The 22897-nt window shown below is 29.3% G+C and overlaps 1 protein-coding gene across 1 annotated transcript in view; it reads right to left on the bottom strand.

The window, feature by feature from the left end:
• Positions 1–22897, bottom strand: part of LOC107444219 (cell adhesion molecule Dscam1) — a 107842-nt gene that overhangs the window by 51006 nt on the left and 33939 nt on the right. Inside the window, exons 2-7 of the mRNA XM_071184000.2 lie at positions 17697–18017; positions 15417–15578; positions 9593–9739; positions 8242–8535; positions 6420–6689; positions 1254–1664 (exon numbers count right to left, since the gene is read on the bottom strand). Coding sequence (XP_071040101.2) covers positions 1254–1664; positions 6420–6689; positions 8242–8535; positions 9593–9739; positions 15417–15578; positions 17697–18017 — 1605 coding nt within the window. The remainder of the gene's footprint in view (positions 1–1253; positions 1665–6419; positions 6690–8241; positions 8536–9592; positions 9740–15416; positions 15579–17696; positions 18018–22897) is intronic.

Raw genomic sequence — 22897 nt, 5'->3', positions numbered from 1 at the left:
TCAAATTTATATGTAATAAAAATTAAATTCAAATTAAATTAAACTTAAAATTAAAATCAAAATAAATTCAATTAAAAGAAACTTAAAAAATTTGAATTATTATTTAAATTTTACTCACTTACACTAAATTAAATTTAATTAAATTTTAAATAAAAGTTCAATTTTAATACAATTAAAATGGAATTAAATTACGAAAATTAAATTAAAGTAAATCTCAAATAAAAGAAAAAGAAAGAATTCAATTTAACTTTAAAATTAAATTTTGATTAATTGAAAACTTGAATTTAAATTAAATTTGAATTTAAATATAAATTATACTAAAAATAATTTAAAAGAAAAAAATGATTTTTTGCTATGTTTTAATGATTAAAAATATCCCTTCCTTTTAGTTAGTGATTCCAATTGTGCATTACAATTGTGCCTTTTCAAATGTTTTGATCCAAGACAGGTTTACTTTGAATTATTCTTATCCAATTTTAATTAAATTTAAATTCAAAGTATTTAAAAAAAATAAAAATAAAAACGCGACAATGAATTTTCGGTCCTTTTTATAGATTAAAATTATTTTTTTCTTAAATAGTAGTTCCAATTGAGCATGACCACTTGCTTGAGCATGACCACAATGCTACTTTATTGTAGGCTGATTTCGAGGTTTTTTCTAGAAGTTAAATTATTACGTTAATTTAGTTATTTATATCACGGAATTTAAGTTACATCTACTTTATAACAGACACTTAGATGATATTTTAATTTATATGTTTTCGAAGCTTCATTTTATTATATTTCCATATCTCCTGTACTCAAATATCATCTTTACTTTTAAAAATACACAAATATTTGCAAAACATCTTTTAGTCTTAGTTTATTTACAATTTATTCATTTTTGAAACTTTTTATTTAAGTAAAAATAATATTCTTTAATGTAAGCTTAAAAAAAACAACTGCCCACGACTCCAAATATGCTTTTACTGACTGCGTTTTATTAATGCATACTTTTTTCTTAATTTATAAGAAACTAAATAGCTTTTAACATCTGTGGAAGTTGAATATTTTTATAGTTGATATTAAGTAAAACTTCTTTTTAAATAATTACCAAATTACAATTTTTAACATATATCTTAGTAACTTATTTTCAGTTTTCTTTTCCTAAGCTTATTTGAATTTTATTCAAATAGGTTTCTTTTAAAGGACTCTAACAAACAAATTCGAAAAGATCGAAAACTAATTGAGATATATCAGAAGAGATATCTTACCTTTCTTCCAAATAATTGAGTCATAGGGATATCCACCGAATGGGCATAAGGATTGAAAACCTTCACCAGATAAGGCGATTACATCATTCATAGTCCGAACGAAGAGTGGACCAAACACATTAAGTCTCTTGGCATAGCTAACAGATCCTGCATCATTAACTGCTTCGCATGTATATAAGCCACTGTCTGTTACATCAACTGATGTGAAATTGATGGAACTCACAATATTTCCGTTGCTTACCTGATAAGAGCTAATAAGAATCCCATGCTTGGTGGATAACGGCCATCTATTGTCCAGAATCCATTTAATGGTAGGTTCAGGATGACCAGTGGCTATACATGTTAATGATACATAAGTTCCAGGGCGAATTGTTTTTTCTGGAAATCCAAGTTTTATTGATGGAGGAAGATCTGCAAATACAGTTATATGTCTTGATTTGTTAAGGGTTTTGATTTTTTAATCTTAAGTGAAAGAATTTTTCAAAAAATTTCTTTGCAAATCAGAAAGATCTACTTATGTAGCGAAATGTTTTGAAGATTTGTTTAATTAGTTAAGAGTTTTGTGTTTTATGATCTTAACGGTAAAAAGTTTTCGAAATATTTCTTTAAAAATTTGGAAAATCTGCGAATTCTGCTAATTATCTTGATGATTTATTTCATTTGCTAAGGGTTTTGATTTTTTAACCCTCAGCAAAAGAATTTTTCAAAACATTTATTTTAAATTCTTGACAAATCTGTAAGATCTGAAAATGCAGCGAAATATCTCGTATATTTGTCTAGTATCTCAATGGTTTTGATTTTTTGACCTTATAAGAAAGAACTTTCGAAGCATTTCTTAACAAATCTGGAAGATCTGCAAATACAGTGAAATGTCAAGGATTTGTTTAATTTTTTAAGAGTTTCGATTTTTTAATCTTATAAGAAAGAATTAAAACATTTCTTTATGAATCTGCAAGATTTGTATATGCAGTGAAATGCCTTGAGGATTTGTTTAATTTATAAAGGGTTTGGGTTTTTTCAACTTTGAAAAAAAGAATTTTTCAGAACATTTCTTTACAAAACTGGAAGATTTTCAAGTATAGTTAAATGTTCTGATTTGCTCAATTTGCTAGGGGCATTAATTTTTTTAGCCTAAGTGAAATAATTTTGCAAAACTTTTATTTTAATTTCTTTACAAATCTGTAAAAATTTCCTTTTTCAACTTTGTAAATTCATAACTCATATTTCTATTTGTATAACTACTTAGAATATACAAAAAAAAATGTTTTTGGTGAAATCTGTTAAATAGTAATTAACTTAGCTAATTTTAAGGACACTATTAGTGGGATTACATAATAAAAATTGGAAATGAAATTGTAAATCTGTACTGAAGATTTAAAAATGGAGTTACGTTTATTTCTTTTTATTATTTAGCTTAATATTGAGTCCAGATAAGTCTTACATAAAGTGAATGTTTTCGAAACTTCATACAATTTGAATCTAAAACTTTTTCCTGAAATTTAACTTTTAGTTAACGAAATTTTTAAATTCTGAAATATATTTAAAAACGTGGCGAATTCCCATGAAATCAAATTATCCTTTCAAAACTATTTAATCTACTTTGCTGAGGTCCCTTTTTTACTAACTAATAGTTAGTTTCTTTTCATAGTTGCACTTATCTCGGAATTATAATTTAAAAATTAAGTATCTCAGACTTGCTTCTGAATCATAGCAAATAGTTTTTGTCTAGTGTTACTCAATAAACTTTTAAATAAAATATTTTAACAATTTAAATTCATTTTAAATTCGCGTAGAATCTAAATTAACTATTTAGATTTAAGGAAAATAAATATTATGTCAAAGCTGTATATATTTATTAGTGAACATAATTTATTTCATCTATAAATTCAAACTCAAATCTTCATTTAAAATTTGGGAAGAAATATTTTTTCATCTTTGTGCTTTTCACAAAAAAAATTATAGCGTTGTTTCAATTTTTAATTGTTACTTTTAAACTAAGCTACGTGAATATGCAACTAATTACAAAAAAAGTACAAAAAATTTATTTAAAATGCTTTAAAGTTACTATAGTTTTTATCTTCGAGAAACAAAGAATTAAATAGTAAGACGTGAACGAATTCTTAGATTAATGAGTAATTCCCAGCTGACTGATTTGTAAGTATTTAACTCGCAATATTTATTCATAAAAACTTTCCAATTATTTAAAAAAAATTAAAAACGTATGTGAAAAATTAACAATATGGAAATGAAGAAGCGAGCTTAAGTATTTAGTTATAACGAGGCTTATTAAGCCTTTTTTATGAAAGTACGTGAAATAAATTTTGAATGCAGTATTTCCACTGAAGTACTTCAGAATTTCAACAAAAAAACATAGCATTTTTACAGGTTTCAATCTTTTTTTTAATGCAAGAGTTGTTGACCGCTAGATATTTATTCAAATTCAACTACACTTAGAGCCACAGCCAGTTTGCCTAAATATTATACAGAAAATCTATATCACACAGTAGCGTACTGTTACAGTATTTATTAACGCAACGTATACTTCCGTGTGTAAGTCTGCACTGTAAAAGAGTCCACGGTATTACGGTATTAAATAAAAATACGGTAAAATTGCGTTATTAAGTACCAGAACTTTGGGTGCATCATCCATAAAATCCATTTTTTCCGTAAAATAAATTTTAATCGTAAAATATTATACCGTACCTTTTTACAACAGCATTTATTTAATAAGAGTGATTAGATATTTTTGCGGTAATTATTATTGTAAAAGTTACGACAAATCAGACTTTTGTTTCGTAACATGTTCTGGTAAAAAAGGATTTTACAATAAATTTACCTGCACCCTGAGACGTCTTATCGAAATTTGATCCGGAATACTTTTCACTATATGAAGTAACTGTTCTATTGTTTTCAAAACAAATGTTAGCTTTTTATCATGCTAGTTATCTACTTTTATTTATTCTCAAATACGCCTGTAAATTATTTAATTTTGCAAATTTGATTTTTTATGCAAGTGTTGTTTGCAGCTGGAAGTTTATACAAATTCAATTACGTTCAGTGGTACTGTTATTTTGCCCGCTTGTAAACTATTATATAGAAAAACTCGATACTACAGTAGCGTACTGTTACAATGTTTATTAATGTTACGTATTAAACAATGTGTAAGCCTGCACTGTGAGAGATTTCGGGACAAATTACGATATAAAGTGCTGCTCACTGTGGATGCTTTTACCGTAATGTGCGTTTAACCCTAAAATTGATTTTAACAGTAATATATTAGGCCGTACTTTTTACAATAGCATTTATTTAAAGTGATTCAGTGATTTTATGCTAATTAGTACTGTAAAAATTATGTAACAACAGATTTTTTGTTCCATAACATGCTCCGGTAAAATGGATTTTACGGTAAATTTATCTACAACCTGAATGCCAGTACTTTTTAACGTAATTTCTTATAGTGTACAATAATTGTTCGACTATTTTTTAAAAAAATGACGTTTTAGGATTTTGACCTTTTGTCTAATACAGAAGGTCTGAAACCCTTATTAAATTTTATTTAAAATTTGATTTTTAATAAATTTCCTAACTCTATTTTTTTTACTCAAATTTTCTTCACGAAGCCGATTTTCTAAAATGATAAAGTTTTTTACGAATAAATAACAGAAGAGTATAGTTCTACTATTTTTATGGTTTAGGTACAGTTGAACTATTATTATTTTTAATAAAAAAGTAAAATCACAGCAAGAAAAGAATTTTATTTTAATAAGCATTTTTATACTCATAATCATCATGCAATTCCTCATTATTATCATTTGAAGTGCATTACCTTTCCATTTATTATAACGCAAAAACTTATTATTAAATAAACATTATTAAGCAATAAAATTATAATAATAATATTTAATTACAATAGATTTCTTAAAGACTACAGAAAAATTTTAGAATTGGAGGGAATTCTTTCGATTTTTAAATTAACTTCTTAAATACTAAGTGGAATGAAATTATTTTAACAGTTTATTTTTCCTCCTTTGTTGTTTAAACTTGATAAAAAGGAAAAAATCTGAATATCGGAATAAAATAAAACTTGAAAAAAAATTCAAATGTTCAACGCAAAAACATTTTATTTGAAATACATAAAAAATTAAAGACACACATTTTGTTATAAGAAAAAGGATTTTTCCGGCTAGATCTACGATGTATATCTACGATTTTATTGATTTGAACATATAGCAATGCTTTTAACTATAACTATTATATTGTATAATTTTCAATCGTTAGATGCATTTCATAAATGTTATATACTACTGTCTTAGAAAAATCTAGTCAACATAATCAAAGTTATATCCTTATATCAGCATAACATCGTGCAAATTTGTTAAAAATTTAAAAGCGTGATAAATTAAGCTTTTTTCCGTTATAATTTACGTTTATGATTAAGTTCCTGGCCCAATTATTAGACAAATAATTAAAGATTCTATGTAAAAATCTTAATTATCAAGTGATACTATACAGCATTATTGTTTTCACGCTGCTGAAACCGGTTTGCACTTGTTTATGTTCGTGCATTAATTGCCTAACATTGTAATGCAATACGTTAAAAATAAACACAAATAGGATGTATATAAAAAATCTCCTGAATAAAAACCCATTACACGTCTGTTTAAATACATAAGTATTGCGTATAAACTCGTGCAAAACATGCAATCATTAAAACACTACAGTGTGTCGAATAATTTGGTCTAATTATTATATTATACTAATATAATACCTGATATAATAATTATTCTATATTTATTTTACGTATCATCTAATTTATACAATCATCGGATTTTTGTTAAATATATATTCTAATTTAAACAATTGATACGCGAACGTAAACAAATGCAAACCGGTTTCAGTCGCGTAAGAACAATAAAGCTGTATAGTATCACCAGATAATCAAGATTTATTAATCTTATGGTGACTCTAATAATTTGGCCGGGGACTGTACATTATTCTGGTTCATTTTAACACCATATTGATAGGTATAACAAAATTTTAACAATGCTGTGACTGAAAAAGTTTTAAATTTTTTAACTGTGTACTCACAACCAATAATTAGGCTTAAAACTTAACACCAATAATTAGCCGTAAAACTTACCACCAGTAATTAGCCTTAAGACTTACCACCAATAATTAGCCTTGCAGATGCTTGAGAAGAGAAGGTCTCTCTCCGTACAAAGCACTGATACATTCCAGCATCTTGCCGTCTTATTTGTCTAATTTTCAATTGGTAGGGATTGGGGAAATGGGCTCTTTGACTTGGAGACAACGCATTCATATCCTTCTTCCAAAACACAATTCCAGTAGGGTTCCCAATTACCGAACAATTCAGTGTGGCGGTGGCTCCTATTTCAAGTCGTTGCTCAGCTGGGACTAATGAAGCATGAATAAACTCTGCAAAAAAGATGGTATTCACTTTAGTGAATACTAGATATTTTTCTAATTAGTAAAAACATTTTTACAACAGCCCAATTTAGGTTAGCGCCTCATAGAAGTTAAGGCTCTGCATATAATTAATCCACATTAGTAGTTAAAAAAATGTTTTCTACCAAGCATATTTTGGCCACAAATGCCCCAATATTGCGGTCGGGACAGCCTCGAAGGTAGGGCGCTGGACTCTTCTTTGTGAGTCTGGGAGTTTGAATCCAGCCGGCAAAAGAATCCCCACTTATTAAATGGTGACTGGAGCACAATCAAATCCGTCTAGGTGACAAAGTACTCCAGGTTCCCATATCAAATCAATACCTCTGGGGTAGTAATAAAGGAGTTCATGTGTCTTCTTGATAGGGTTCAAAATTACAGGGATACGGAGTTGAACAATGGTTGTTGTGAAAGCAAATTTGGGTCAGCTTTTCAGCAATGATTATAAAATTTAAAAAAATTAAAATACTCCAATATTATATATTTATTTGTACCGTGATATGCTTATTTTTAACTAAAATGTGAGAAAAAAACATTTATGTGAAGCACCATAGTTACATGACTATTCAGTCTACCAAGTTTAATCACTGAAACTGCTTGGTATTAAAGGAAAAATGTTTTCTGCCAAGCATATTGTGATCAATATTATGTGGTCAATATGATCAATATTATGCCAAGCTTATGTACCTAAATATTATGTTTATTACACGACAATAAATTAATTACATGATAATTAATTGATTATAATGTAAAATCAGATAACCTGAATTTAAACCTTAGTTGGTATCAGATGATTTTCTTAAATTTTCATTGTATTCAACATCTTAAAAATGGGTAACTTTTCAAAACAAACCCTTCGGGTTATAAAACTGATTTGGATGAGTTACTTTTTACAAGTCGCAGTCGGAATTATTTAAAAATCTTCGGGAATGGTAGAAATTTCTAGGAAAAATGGTTACATGACAATTTATTTAATTGTTATTTTACCATATTCAAGCAAAAAAGTCAAGTAACCGTAAGATGATATTCAGACTGTTAACTGTGAGAAAACAGTTAATTATCTGCTTCCACCTTATACTGTTAAATAATCAGAACTTTATCGTACCAACTAATCCCACCTATTGAAGCCCCCTTAGTTCCTTGTAGTTGCGTGCATATTATAGCAGAGACGGTAAATCTGTCAGTCCCGTGGCCGCCAGAACTGGAGTTTGAGTCTCAGCGCTGACAATGTAGTATTCCCTTCACAACTTGAAGAGTTTCCCGTGATCTATACTCTCCAATGCCCGTTACCTTTTTAAAGTTTTTTTTAAACTGTTTATGTTTATTATCTAACCATTTTTGCAATCATACTAGTTGTAAACGACTATAAAACCGTTAAGGTAAAAAAAAAGTTCTTTACCGTAAACTTTACGGTTAATTGATTGAACAGATTGCTGCAGGTTATTTTACCATAGTTTTAGAGAGAGAAAAATTCTAACAGTGTATAAGAAAAATGAATATTATAAATGGTTAAAATGTGACGTACCCTCTACGACCAGTTCAGTATCAACAGTATCTTCTCCTACGCCATTGACAGCGTGACATTTATATAATCCTGAATCATTCCGCTGTGCTTTATGGAAAATAAGTACTCCTCCTTCCTGACTAACAGATACGGAATGATCAGGAAAAAGCCGTATATCTTCACTAGCTTTTTGCCAACGATAGGTCGGAGGTGGGAATCCTTGAGCAATGCAAGATAAAGTAGCCCGATGACCACTGGACACTTTCACAATTTTTAATTTAACAGCGATTCTTGGAGGTATTTCATGATGAGGCTCTAAAAGGAAAAACAGGAAAAAAAATAAAATTCTAAAATATTTGTTATCAAAAAGGTATTAAAAAGTATCCTATTCGAAATGTCTTCGGTTAAAATTTAACAATATATCCTTTTAAAAATAGAAGTACAATGCTCCAAGAAAAAAAAACGGACCATCCATGGAATTTTATATAAAAGACTTTATAAATTCAATTTCGTAGAAACTATTCATCTGATGTCATTAGAAATTTGTATATTGCCATGTAAAATTACAGTGAGCTCAAAAAGTACAGTGAGCTCAAAAAAAATTTTAGAAAAATTAAAGAAAAAAACGGACCACCCATCGAATTTTATAAATAAAACTTTTTAAATTCGATTTCTCAGAAACTATTCATTTGATGTCGCTCGAAATTTGTATTTTGCCATGTAAAATTACATGTTTTAAAATGATGCAAAAAATTTTTACCCCACAATACAAATGCTTTCGACTATCACTTAATGAAATAATAATTTTTACATGGAATTATCTTTGGATAAGCGAATTTTATAATTGTGTGCAAATTTTTTTAAATGCACTTAAAAAGTTCTCTAGCAGTGGCGAAAGATGCAAAAATTAAAATTAACATTAAGGGATCCAAACTTTGAATTGCACTCCTGACCGAACTATGGGGATCATATTTTCCAGATTGTGACTACCAGATTGTGATTATAGAAAACATTTTAGACCACAAGTCTTAAAAACCGCATTCATTGATCTTAATATAGATTTCAACGTTTGCGTGTTTTCCATATTCCGGAACAAAAGAAGTGAATTTGAAATATTGGCAAAAGATTACAAAATGTACTTATACTAGTTAATTCCTTCAAAAATTAATGATTTTAAGTTATTTATTATTTATTCATTCTTATATATTTATCAATATTTTTATTTTTTATTCTTCTTTATCTTTATCTTTATCTTATCTTAAATTTAAATGGAGTTCATCGTATTTGAAATTGAATATATTGATTTTGAAATTGAATTTATTGAATTTGAAATTGAAATTAAATTGAATTTGAATTTAATAATGTAGTTTACCTGTAACGATAATTCGGGAATAATCCTCACTTGATCTTTTTTCCTTTGTAATTTCATTTTCCGTATGACATCGGAAGCTGTAGGATCCGTCATGTTCAATTGCATCCTGTATATACAGGTTTCCATTGTCTAGCATTCCGTATTTGGCTAAAAGATGAAAATAGAGATAAAGCTTTCAAAGGTGGTAATATTACAGTTTAATATAATTTACTAAAGTTTAAACATTCATTATTAGAAAATTAAATTATGCTAATAAAAAAATAATTTTCGCAGTATTTCAAATATTACAGAACATTATTACATGTTTTCATTACCATTTCATAATGCATACATTTAAATTTATTAAATTTTGAAATCATTTAAATTGTTTTGCATATCTTAGATGGTTATAAAATAAAATAGTCATAATAGAAAATTGAAAATTGAATTAATGGCTGCGTCCACTTTCTTAATTACACATTTTAAGCTGTGTCCAAAATTAAAAGCTCACAGATTGTGTTTTCTTCTTCCCTTCTGTGATGGTCGTTGAGCAGCTGACCCAATTTTTGGATTTACTACTGCTAACGTTCAACTCCGTGACCTTGGAATTTTGAACCCAATCCAGAAGACAAGGGAACTCCTGGATCAAGTATTGGGAGAAATTTTCTTTCGATGGAAACTTTTTGAAGGAACTAACCCACATTTGCGTTACATGGAGAGGAAGACCTCGAGAACCTCCCACGGGTAGCCTGACGGCAAGGGAACTCTAACCCATGATCCGCCTACGGGATATTTAGGGCATTTCTCGTCAGCACTGTGGTCGGTGCTAGCCGGATGCGGAATTCGTATCGACCAGCCATCGCCGGGATCAAACCCCGGTTCACCTCATTGGAAGGCGAACGGTCTATCCCCTAAGCCATCGCGGCTCTAAAATAGCAATTTTGAAAAAAAATATTATTAAAGAAACATAAATGTCAGCTTTTACTAGCTGAAAGCTAAATAAGACATACAAAAGTAGAACAGAATCTTGCCCTTTAAAATAAATAAAACGACAATACTTTTTTCTAACCTATTTGTTTACAGTTTTGAATTATTACTATTAGGTGATTGTCACATTTACACTTTATGTAAAGTGACAAATTAATATCTAATTTTACCTATGCTTTAATTTTTCTTTAAACGTTATTCCTTTTTTTATTTTAGCAATCTTTTTAACTTTCTTGGTGACCTTTCTCATGGTCGTTGCGGTCATCGCACTTCCTGTGGGGAAAGTCAACCAACCCCTCTATTCACGCCTTTCTTTTTCCTCTTTTAATTTTAGGGGGGCTAACTAGCCAATCCCTTTACTTTAAATTTCAAACTCTCCGCCTCTTTAATTTTAATTGGTCGTAGTTTTTCTGGTCTACCCCAGTTAAGGAATTTTTAAGTCACTTTTTGAAAACATTCTCTGTTGGTTTTTCCTTCTTGCTGGTTCCTTTTTTTCCGAGATGCGGACTTCGGTCCGTATCGAGGGATTCCTTTTTATTTTTTTTCTTAACCTTTATCTTAAATTAAATCCATATCTCTAATCAAATTCTGTAAATTTAAAATCAAAATTTTATACCTTTAATTTTCTTTGACATAAGAAAAACCTTCTCGAATTGAAGCTTTCTTTCCATATTTATTTTAACCTCTAAATTACTCGTTCTTTTATAATTAACATTTATCTATAACGCCTTCTGTGTTTTAATTCTCCCGTCACCCATTTCAATAAAATGCCTTTCTTGTGTTGGTAGATGTGGTGAAAGATGTATGTTCTAAATAAAATGATATGTTAATAATTTAATCTTGTGCTGGAGAATTTATTTGCCTCTATTTTCATGATTTGTCATGTCCTGTGTGTACAGGGTGAGTACCTTTCAATTATTGTTATGGGCATGCATGCATGTATGTGAATTCATTAGTTTTTCTTATTGGAAACATCAGCTTACTGTATTAAATCATATATTGTTTGGATATAGCATGACTTTATCGTATTTACCAATAATCTTTAATTTTCTTAGTTTTCACCCTTATTCTAAAGTTGGTGATACCAAATCATCCAATTTGTTCAAACCTCACACTTTGTGACCCTTTGAACCTATTGGGTTATTGTTATCCCACATTAGCATTGTACTACCACTTTCCTTAACGATCACATTCCCCTTCAATTTAATTAATTTACCTTTTATATATTTCGGCCTTAATTTGTTTTATCACGACATTCCTATCATTTAACCTTTTTAATCATGACTATATCCAATTATTAGTACATATACCAAATATTTCAATCTATTAATTATAATACATAAACAAATTTACTTCACTATTATTACGCACCAAAAACTAGTAATTTTTTAATTAAACTCTTACAGTGATCTTACAACAGCTTAGAAACGTTTTACTTAAACAAACATTCAAAAGGATATATTTTAAACCGTTCGGCTTCAGCTACGTATGCATTGTTTACGATTTCTCGAATCATTCTTCCTAAATATACTCTCTTGCATCGAGCCCGTGAAAGCATCTATAGTTAATTGTCAAATCTACTTTATAATGAATTTAGCAAGCAATTTTTCAATAATATTTCGTGTATTTATTTCCAAGAATTTTAATACATTTGAAAGAAGTATCTATATTTCTCTCCTCTTACAGGAACAAAAATAGCTTTAAATAAATTTGAAGAAATTCTTAAGAGGTCCTTAGTTTAATAAAATTCATTTACGAATGAAATTGTAATAAGAATTAAAAAAAGCATTTGGTTAAAATGTACTTTTCGTAATGGAATAAATATTCTGCATTTTTTTTCATAATAACAAAACTGGAAGAATAAGAAGGCATGTAACTTTTTTAATATTTTCAGTACTAAATAAAAAAATTTTCTGATTCAATTAAAAAAAAATACATCCACGCATGAGAGAGTTTTTCATTAAATATATGGAAAACAGATTCAAATCAAAACTGTAACTGAACCTTTTTAAGTTGAATATTTGATCTTTGAGAAGTTTTGCATAAATATTTCATTTAAATTCTCAAACTGATTTTAGCGCTTTAAATCTTTTTTTTTTATAGTATTCTGCGAAAGTTTTCCAAAGCTTTATAAATGTATAATATTAAAGCAAGAATTTTAAATGTTATAAACGATAAATGTCATAAAAAGTTTATTTGAATCAATGTTAAAAGAAGTTTTAAAAAATAAAATCTAAATATAACCGATATTCATTTAGATATTAGCTAATATTAAAATTTACGTTTTCTAGCTGAGGAAATTATTCTTTACTTTATATGTTTCAAGCATAAAAATTGTTTGTTGTATGAAGCTACTGAATTCAAAAATAGTAAAAACTGTGTCCATTTTTTTTTTCAAGAGAGCGACTTTTAAAGGTCCTGTTCCCTTGTATACCCTCTTGAATTTTGGGGTATATTTTTTATTAGTATTTTCTTGGTTTTTTTGTACTTAAACTTATTATATAGTATTATTAGACTGCACAATAGCTTTAGAAATAAAGGGGGTTACTTTATTAGATTAGAAAAACAAGCGAATGATAATTTTTAGAACTTCCAAGAATTTTTAATTAGAAATTTAAATAATAAAATTACGGGTATTGTGATTTTCATTAAGTAATTTAAAACTAAACGTTTCTCAGTTTTTAGATTTTTTTTTTAAAAAAAAAAACTTTTTTTTTTACTAGATTTTCTTTAAAAAAAGATTTATTACAGTTTAAACTGAAGAAAACCTTTTTGAGCGACGCGCAAAAATTCTTTCAACACTAATTGCTTAAAAACAAAGATACAAAGATGCTATCAAAAATCCAAAAACAGGTAACTATTTAACTACCCATTGAAAACTGTGGAATTCAGAATAGCATTGGCTTATTTTTGTCACAAAAAATTAATAGAGAATAGAAAATACCGCACGCTATGCATTTCAGTTTTGGATTGGGCGATGGCTTTGCATTTCATATGTATCGAAAGATACAGCCAAATGGAGTAAATATCAACCAACAGTTTATTTGTTAGAATTAAATAAAAAGGATTTAAGGTATACTTAGAATACTCCCTCCTCGTCTTCTCCTTGACATTTAAGTTCGGTTTGGAGAGGAAGGGACTCTTAATGAACGAACCCCATTTAAAAAATTTTAAATTCTCTTCCGAAAAAATTACCTCATTGCCGTAATTCTCTTATTCTGTCATGTTCTTTACAAAAAAGATAAAAACTCATAACTCTATTTTATTTTTAATTTTTTCCAATGTTTTTTTTTTCATCAAAATAATCTGGTCTTTATTTTAATATAATTCATCATATTCTGATATGAAATTATGCCGTTGAATTAAATTTTAAATTAAATTGGAGGTTTAAAAACGCATCAGTATATATTACTTAATCATAAAATTGATTATTTTTTTAAATGGAGATAGGCATCATGCTCGCTCTCAGACACAAGAATACTTAACAATGAAGACATAATAATCCCCTTGTTAATAGCGTTGACGCTAAACTGAATAAGATAATAACTCAATAACTGGCATAAAACTGCTCAAAAACTAATGAACACAACAAGGAAGTTTTAATCGCAGAATATTGCTTAAAATTTTCTTAATATTTCAGAAATGTGCAAAATTATCCTAGTAATTTTTGAATTATGAAGTAAAAGGCGTTCTTTGGAAAATTTTCAAAGACAGCGGTTCTTTATTTTAAAATTTAATACTATGATTTCAAGACATTTCGCATTTTTACATTGCCTTCCATACGCTCATGTACGTAAGACTGAAGGAACAGCGCATGCGCGCTTTGATTTTAGATGCTACCCATCTTTGCGTCATTTTGGCGTGATTTACGCTACAAAGACAAGGCTTTTAGCAAGATGTTTATGGCTGTTAAATGTCAGCAAGGCTTCGTCTAGTTAAAAAAGAAACTAGATATTTGTCAGCTATTACAACATTATAAATTTTATTTATTTGAACTATGCAATTCAGTTAAAAGAAGTTAAATAATCAACAGAAGTTCAATAATATTTTTTTAAAATAATAATAAGCTTCATTCATTATCATTGGATTCATCAAAATCTATAATATGCCAAATTTGTCTGCTCTCAGATCCGCAGTTTTACGTTCAGCAAAGCATCTTGAATCGTATTCCATAGCATAAAAGAAATAGTTTGTAAATGTTTTTTTTTGATTTTGTGGTCAAAGTTAAAATGATATTCCACTACGTTAGCGTTTTTAACTTACAGATTTTTGCAAAATCTCTTATTTTCACTTACGTAAATTTGTCCCGCAGTGGACTGATCGTTAAGACATGGTTCCCAGAAGATCACCGAAGTCAAGCACCACTGGCTACGGTCAGTGTGCGGGTGGGTGACCACTTGGATCAGTCTGCGTAGGGACCGAGGGTGTGCGGTATTGGTCCTCATTAAACTGTTCTACCGTAAAGTGCTCGACTTCGCGCGCAGGTCGTCGGGCTACCGAAGCGGGGGTGCCATCCCCTCCGCAGAGGATCAAAATTGTGATGGCATGTCTTCGGATCATCCTCCGGTATGTTTCCCAGACCGTCGCCAATAGCCCATTGCTCTGCTCTAGTACGACGTAAATTAACAACAACAACTTACGTAAATTTGATATTTTTTCATGGGCTCATGCGCATTTTACCAGAACTGATACATGCGCAATGACTTGAAATCTTACTTACGGGTGTGCACGGATGCTGACGTAAATTTTAAAAATCTCCCTTTTATTTTAATACAATCAACATAATTATCATGTCATTAAACTCTTATTTTAAACTTCCTCTACGCTTTAATGTGAAAACTGTTTATAAGGAACTCACCACTGATTATTCCAGGAGTGATTAAGAATCCATCACTTCGTTCCCAAGATGTTACTTTCACATAATCAGTTACATAACTTGGTACTGTACATCGCAGGAGTGCCATATTTCCTTTAATTACGAAGTCGTTAACAAGATGAATTTCGTAATTTTGTAGAACAACTGCAAAAAATGTATACAATAACATCAATAAATTTTGATTTCAAACTATTTGCTTGCATTGAGTGTTACAATAAGTAGGAAGATATACTAATAAGAAGGAAGAGATAAGAATGAGGTGTACAAATAAGAAGGAAGAGATAAGAACGAGGTGTACAAATAAGAAGGAAGAGAAAGAATCTTGCAAAATTAGAAGTATTTCAGTGAATCAATATTCTATTTGTATAAAACATAGAACACAGAGAAAAAATATGGTAAAAAATAACTGAATATCCTAAAATTTCCGTGTTTCTGGCTCTATGGAAAAACCAAAGAGCTCGGTATTTTACATCCGAGTACTTTGTTGATATGTTTAGTGTGGCAGAAGTCAAATTCTTGGCCATAGATGGCGCCACTGGAAAACAAGAGCAATCGCACCCACTCTGCCTAAGCAGTCATACGTCAACAACAACAATAAAGCATGATTTTAAGATGTGTGATAAAATTTCTTAAATATTGTAAAATTTCGTAATTTTATCATGATACCTAAGAGAATGGCATAAAATTTATTTGGTTAAAGAATGAAATTTAATTTTAGTTTGTATTTTTTACTAAATGTATGTTAATAAGAACTATAATTTTGAAAACCAGAATTTCTGTTAAGCCGTAGCGGCTTAACAGAAATTCTGGTTGAAAAAATTATGCTGAAAAAATTATCAAATAACTGGTTCAAATTTCGTTTTTAATAACCAGAACTATGTTCCGTTTAACCAGAAATGTTATTACTATACATGGTAGTTTTACCATGAAATTAAAGTGTTCATTTACCAATGGCACACGACATTATACATACTTATTACACTATTTTTTCTACAGTTATTTAATTTAAATATATTTAGCAAACGTTTTCATAAAACAAGATTTGTATTGAAAACCATTATGTTTAACGTTATGTTTTATTCTAAACGTTTAAGATAAATTTCAACATAGGTTCAAGTTTATAACATGTTTCATTAAAAATCAAATCTGAAAAAAAAGTCCGTTTTGAAAATTAATTTCAATTATTTTTAACTAAAAATGCGTTGAAATACAATTTAATTGATCATATTTGACAATTTGAAAAGAAAACCCACTTACAAATTTTAAACCGCGTTTTCCTTTAAAATCTAGTTAAATAATGTTAAAAAAAATTTCTTTTCTTTAATTAAATATTTGTCGAAAAATAAAATTTACTTTTTCAACCAGCATCATTTTTAATTCAAAAATAGCTACCTGTTTTGCAAAACGGTTCCAAATACTTCATTATAAAGTTGCAAATTAAGAAAAGTTTTAGAACCCTCTGGTAGCAACTACTTGTAATTTTTGATGTTTTATCTCTGTAAAATACTGAAAACTAGTAATTTTTATGTTTTACCTAGCAAAAGCATTAAAGACCGATAATTTTTGTGTTTTAACTTGCTAAAACACTAAAAAACAGTTATATTTATGTTTTAACTTACAGAAACTCTAAAAAAAAACTATTTTTATGTTTTAACTTTCTGAAACACTAGAAAACAGTCATATTTATGTTTTAACTTACTGAAAAACAGTCATTTTTATGCTTTAACTTACAAAAGCATTAAAACCAGTCATTTTTTTGTTTTAACTTACTAAACAATTAAAGACCAGTAATTTTTATGTTTTAACTTACATCAAAATGAGTAAGCATTTTTCAACTTACAAAAACATCAGAAGCAGTAATTTTTATGTTTTAACCTACAAATAAAACAAAAACAGTAATTTTTATGGCTTAGCTTTCAAAAACATTAAAAAACAGTTATTTTTATGCTTTAACTTACAAAAACATTAAAACGAGTCATTTTTTGTTTCAACTTACTAAAATACTAAAACTAGTGATTTTTATGATTTAACTTACAAAAACATTAAAACCAGTCATTTTTTTGTTTCAACTTACTAAACAATTAAAGACCAGTAATTTTATGTTTTAACTTACATTAAAATGAGTAAGGGTTTTTTTAGCTTACAAAATCATCAGAAGCAGTAATTTTTATGTTTTAATTTACAAATAAAACGAAAACAGTAATTTTTATGGCTTAGCTTTCAAAAACATTAAAAAACAGTAATTTTCATGTTTTAACTTACTGGCTCGTACATGGACATCTCTAGACCCGATAATGCCCAATCTATTTGAAGCCTCGCATCTGTATACTGATGCGTGGATATCAGCTCTGTATTCTTCGCTTGAAAATGGCTCAAATACTAAAGATCCGTCGTGACGTGTGTACCGAAGCCCTGGCAATTCTTCAAGATTTTCTCCATCTTGCTTCGTCCATCGAACTGTTGGTATTGGATTGCCTTCAGCACTGCAAAGTACTGTTTTTCCGCTGGAATTTGAAAAATCAACTCTATTCGGAGGCTCATGGCGGAATCTGAGATACTGGCTGTGAAACATCTGGCTGTAGCCTAATAAAGATTAAAATAATGTTTTAAGAATGTTATAAAACCTAACAAACATTTCTCATTTTAAACATATCTCAGATAGATTAGGCTAAAAAAATTGAAAAGTTCAGAAAAAAAGAGACTAAAATAAACTTAAAATTTTGATTTCAATGATTTAAAACAGGACTAGAAATGTTAACAAAAAAACTATCAATTACATTTTACTTCATGTTTCTTAAATATAAAAACAAAACACATATAATTAAATAATTGTAAGAAGAAATAATTAAAGAATTGCAAGACTTGCAAAAGCAGGACTCTCTAGCAGTAAGGAAAATTACGACACACTTATCGTCAAATTAGGCAATGAAGAAAAGTATATTAGAAACATTTGAACACAACTTGATATAAAGATCCGTACTTTCAGTAAACAAAATAAAAAGCAATTACACAAGGTAAAAAACACTTATTTCATCATGCATTTATCATTTACATTCGAATACTTTATCCTATAATTACGACTGGACACCAACAGATTTGCATATCGTACATTGCGAACAGTTGTGGCTCAGGAGATATAGAGCTCGTTTTTCAATGAGGTGTACCGGAATCGAATCCTAGCAATATCTTGTCGCTTCGAATTTAACACCCGGCTCGTACCGCCCAATGCTGACGTGAAATATCCTCACTTATAGACGGATTATGGATTAGAATCCCCTTGCCGTCAGGCTAACTCTCGGAGGTTTACGTGGTTTTCCTCTCCATGTAACGCAAATTCAGGTTAGCTCCATCAAAACGTCCTCCACGAAGACAAATTTCTCCCAATACTTGACCCAGAATCTCCTTTGTCTTCTGCATTGGGTTCAAAATCACAAGGCTACTGAGTTGAACATTAATTTTCGGTTGTTCAACGATGGTTGTAAAGTAAAATATTCGACATCATTTTCGGGCATGTTTTTTGTGGTACTGTAGTACCTTTGCTTTTTGTTCCAGGTAAATAGAATGCTGACGCCCACATGATAATTTTAGATATTCGGGTTTTTTTCTGCCATCTGGCAAATTCGTGGAATTTCAAAATGTTGCCTTCCCCGTGACTAAGCACCATCTAATGCTACAGTCACTGTCAAGCAGTGGTATTAAGTTGTCGACTAATTACATACTCCGGTTCATTGCAATGTTCCCAACAAAGCTCGTTGCAATAAGCCTAACAAATGACATCAACATCTTACGGAGAATCGGTTTCTCTAATCAGCTCACGACATAAAAAAATGTCTTCCTTGGCCTGCTCAAAATCCACACTTAATCCCATTGGAACATTTGACTGAACGTGGTATAACATGGGTAATTTTTCCCCATACCTCAATCAACCGAGAATTGTGGAAATGATAAGTTCTATTATTTATCACTTCCGGAAGCATTTCCGGCACCTTCCATAGCGAAGAACAATCAGTTTAGTGTCTGCCGTTAAAAAATTGGAAAAAAAAATTATATGAACAGGTCTTAATAGCAAGTGAAGTTTTTATGAGTGAAGAACAAAACTTTTTACAACGGAAACATTATTTTCCAGCGCTACTCCTCATAAATATTAGTACTCTAAGCAATAATTTCGTGTACAGTACGCAAAAAACAAAACACCCTGAATAACCTTTGATATAAAGATCGGATTTTCACGTACTAAGACACAAATTTAATGAATCACGGGAGTGATCTCAAATGCTCTAATCAATTAAAGCAGACGATATTTTAAGTTAACGAAAGACACAAAAATTTATTTTTTCTGAATCAACACAACTCTTCTTTGACGGATTTGGGTTACTGACTTTCAAAATATGGAGGAAGGCCGTAGTTTAGTTATGAGAGTGGTCGAAAGTTTGAACCCTTTAATGTTAATCTTATTTTGTGCGTATTTCAAAATCGAAAATATTTTAAGGGAATTTAAAAAAACTTTGCACTCAATTGTAAAACTCGATAATCTAAAAATATCTCAATACAAATAATATGTTTTAACAATATTTTTTTAATCATTCATTTAAATTAATAAAATAATATTAAATATTAATAGTCGAAAATAATGTGAATAGTAAGAACTAGACAAATTTTTACATAATTTTAAAACATGTCCTTTTATATGGTAAAATGAATGAATAATAATAATATAAATGAATATGAGTATAAATGAATAAATATATGTGAACTTGAACAAAATCAGTTGAATAGTAAAAAAATACGACCTTTTTACCTTTTTTAAAAAAAATTTAGTTTTTGAGTCCTAGATGATTAATAATCCAATCATTAGATTAAAAGCAATTTAGACTGTTCCTTTTTGTTTGAGCACTTATCAGCGTTTTTTTCTGTCACAGTTTCGTGACATTAAAATTGAAAATTCGTTTTAAATATTTTGCATCATTCTCGGGTAGAATTTGATTGCTAGTTTTATTTCTGGCATTTTACACGAATAAGAATTCTGAAAAACTAAACAAATCAGAAAACTGTGTAAAAAAAATTAATTACCTAAAATTATAATTTGCTTCTGTAAAATTTGTAAGCATCAGACTTTAACTATATTGTTTGTTTCATTTCAAAGTCGAAAAGATAAACTCGGTACACTCTGTTTACATAAGACGGAATTTTTATTACACAACTAAATTAATGTCAAGCGTTGCATCATAGCTATTGTAATAGAGAATGTATGTTATAAAATTCAGTTGAAACACTTCTAATTTGAGCGAACTCACCAAATCATGCTAATAAGGTTGCAAGTGCTTTCATTAAGATTATATTATGAATCTCTACAAACTTAGATTTGTCGGGAAATACGAGCGTTTTAAAGAATAAATGAAGTGCTTTCCTAGCATTTTAAGCATGGATAAATAATGAAAATAAAGTTGAAGTTTATCCAAAGTGCTTTTCAAGAGATTAAACATTTATCTTTAAGTATAATTGTGCTGAAATAGTTTACGGGAAATAATAGAACTGTATAAATTGTATGTCTTTAAGTTGAATAATTAGAAAAAATTGCGCAAAGAGAACTTAGAGACATTTTACTATTCTTAAACAGTATGTTTATCTCTATACATATTTTTATGTAACACGATTCAGTAACACAATTCGATAACATTTGCAAATAAATTTTAATTAATTACTTTGAAATTTGTTGGTACGCAGAACCATGTATCAATTATAAGGTGTTTCGCATTGTTTTTAATATACATTTTTCGAATCTTCGCAAAAGCTGATATAAAAAGTTACTAAATGATTGGGATTACGACATTCATAATTCCCTCCGCCTGTAAACGCCATTTTTCTTTACTACAACTGGCTTCAATGGTATATGTTACTGCCATCTACGGGCAACTGCTTAAATTAAAACTTGAATACTTTCGGAATAATTTCGTATGTTCTTTTTTGCCATATTCGTTCTCGTTTTTTTACTATAACGCATCGAAACACCGGAGGGAATTATGAATAACCCTGTATAAACATTGAGAAAAGAAAGTCTTTATTAAAAATTAGCTTAACATTAACGACAAAATCTCTATTAAAAATCTGACCCTCAAACCTAATATTTAAACCTCAAAAATAATATTTATAAACAAAACCTCAAAATAGGCTTGTTAGGCTTATTGCAACGTCTCAGATAAGGTGAAGGGCCACTATTTGATGATCCAGATCAAATCAAATTGATATATAACTTCTATTTCGCTATTTTTTTTTCATAATGACTGAGCCGTAAGGTTCAAGTTAAGTGAATGAAAGAATACTAAGTTTGATTAGTCTGAAATATTCTGAAATAAGGGCCATAGAGAACACTTTGACTTATAAAAGGGAAATTCCTTTATATAAATCTATTTTCCTAAAAAAATTAAAAATACATTTAATCTCAATTCCATGTTTTTTATTTCATTTTTTATAAATAGTAATTTTTATAATTTTGTGGGTTTTGTTATTAAATAACATTACGATTTTACTTTACATCGTTGCTGTTGTTGTTGTTTGTCATTAAGGCAAAGACTGTGATTGCTCTTTTTTTCCAATGGTACCATCTATTTGACTTCTACCACACTCATACGTCACACCCGTTTATAGAGTGGAAGCATTTATACATCCATTAATTTATCCACAGATCGTAATTTTGACCTGAACCAGAGAACGATCAATCTCCTATCACAATGTAACAACAGGTATAATTTGTCATGGGAACTTCTTTGAGACTTGGCAGATTTAACGTGCTCCACGTCACCACTTAATACACGCGAAGTCTTTGGCTGCCTGGATTCGAACTCCCGTTCAGACGAGCGTGAGACCAGTATTTTGCCAACCATACTATACCGGCACTTTATGCCGCTAATCTAGAAATAACTGAGAAATAAGTTAAATGAGATTTTCCAAGTGTATGAAAAAAGAATAATATCTTTGATTATCTTACAATATTTTTAACTTCCAATTCTTTCGTCAATATTTTTTGTAATTTGTCATTTTATTACAATCATGATTTTCTTTTCGCTGTCAATCTAGAAATAACTCAGACTCTAAGTTAAAAACTATTTTCCTTGAAAATGAAACAAAGACTACTAAGTTTACTTATTTCAAAATATTCGTTAGCTTCTAATTCCTTCTAAGCAAAGTTTTGTAACCCTTCTGTACAACTGTTTTAATAACATTTAAAAAGGCCGTACAAAACTATATGACCGCCGTAAAATTTTGATCTGTTTTTGAAATTTACGCCGTCTTCTGGAGACCATTAAAGTGCAAACTTAAAGAGAAGAAAAATGTTTACTGTTGCAACAAGTTTTATGGCAAAACAGGTCCCTAAGAATGTAACGGCCTTAATCTTTTTCTTCCTTTATATCTTATTCATTTGTTGATTTCCTTGAGTATCTCGAGTCAAGAGCTCTAGATTAGTT

This window comes from Parasteatoda tepidariorum, chromosome 10 (genome assembly GCF_982258835.1).
Source record: "Parasteatoda tepidariorum strain Cologne lab strain chromosome 10, Ptep-v5.0, whole genome shotgun sequence".
NCBI classification, from domain to species: domain Eukaryota; kingdom Metazoa; phylum Arthropoda; class Arachnida; order Araneae; family Theridiidae; genus Parasteatoda; species Parasteatoda tepidariorum.
The sequence above is the reverse complement of the archived record's forward strand: the minus strand, read 5'-3'. Positions and strand labels throughout refer to the sequence as shown.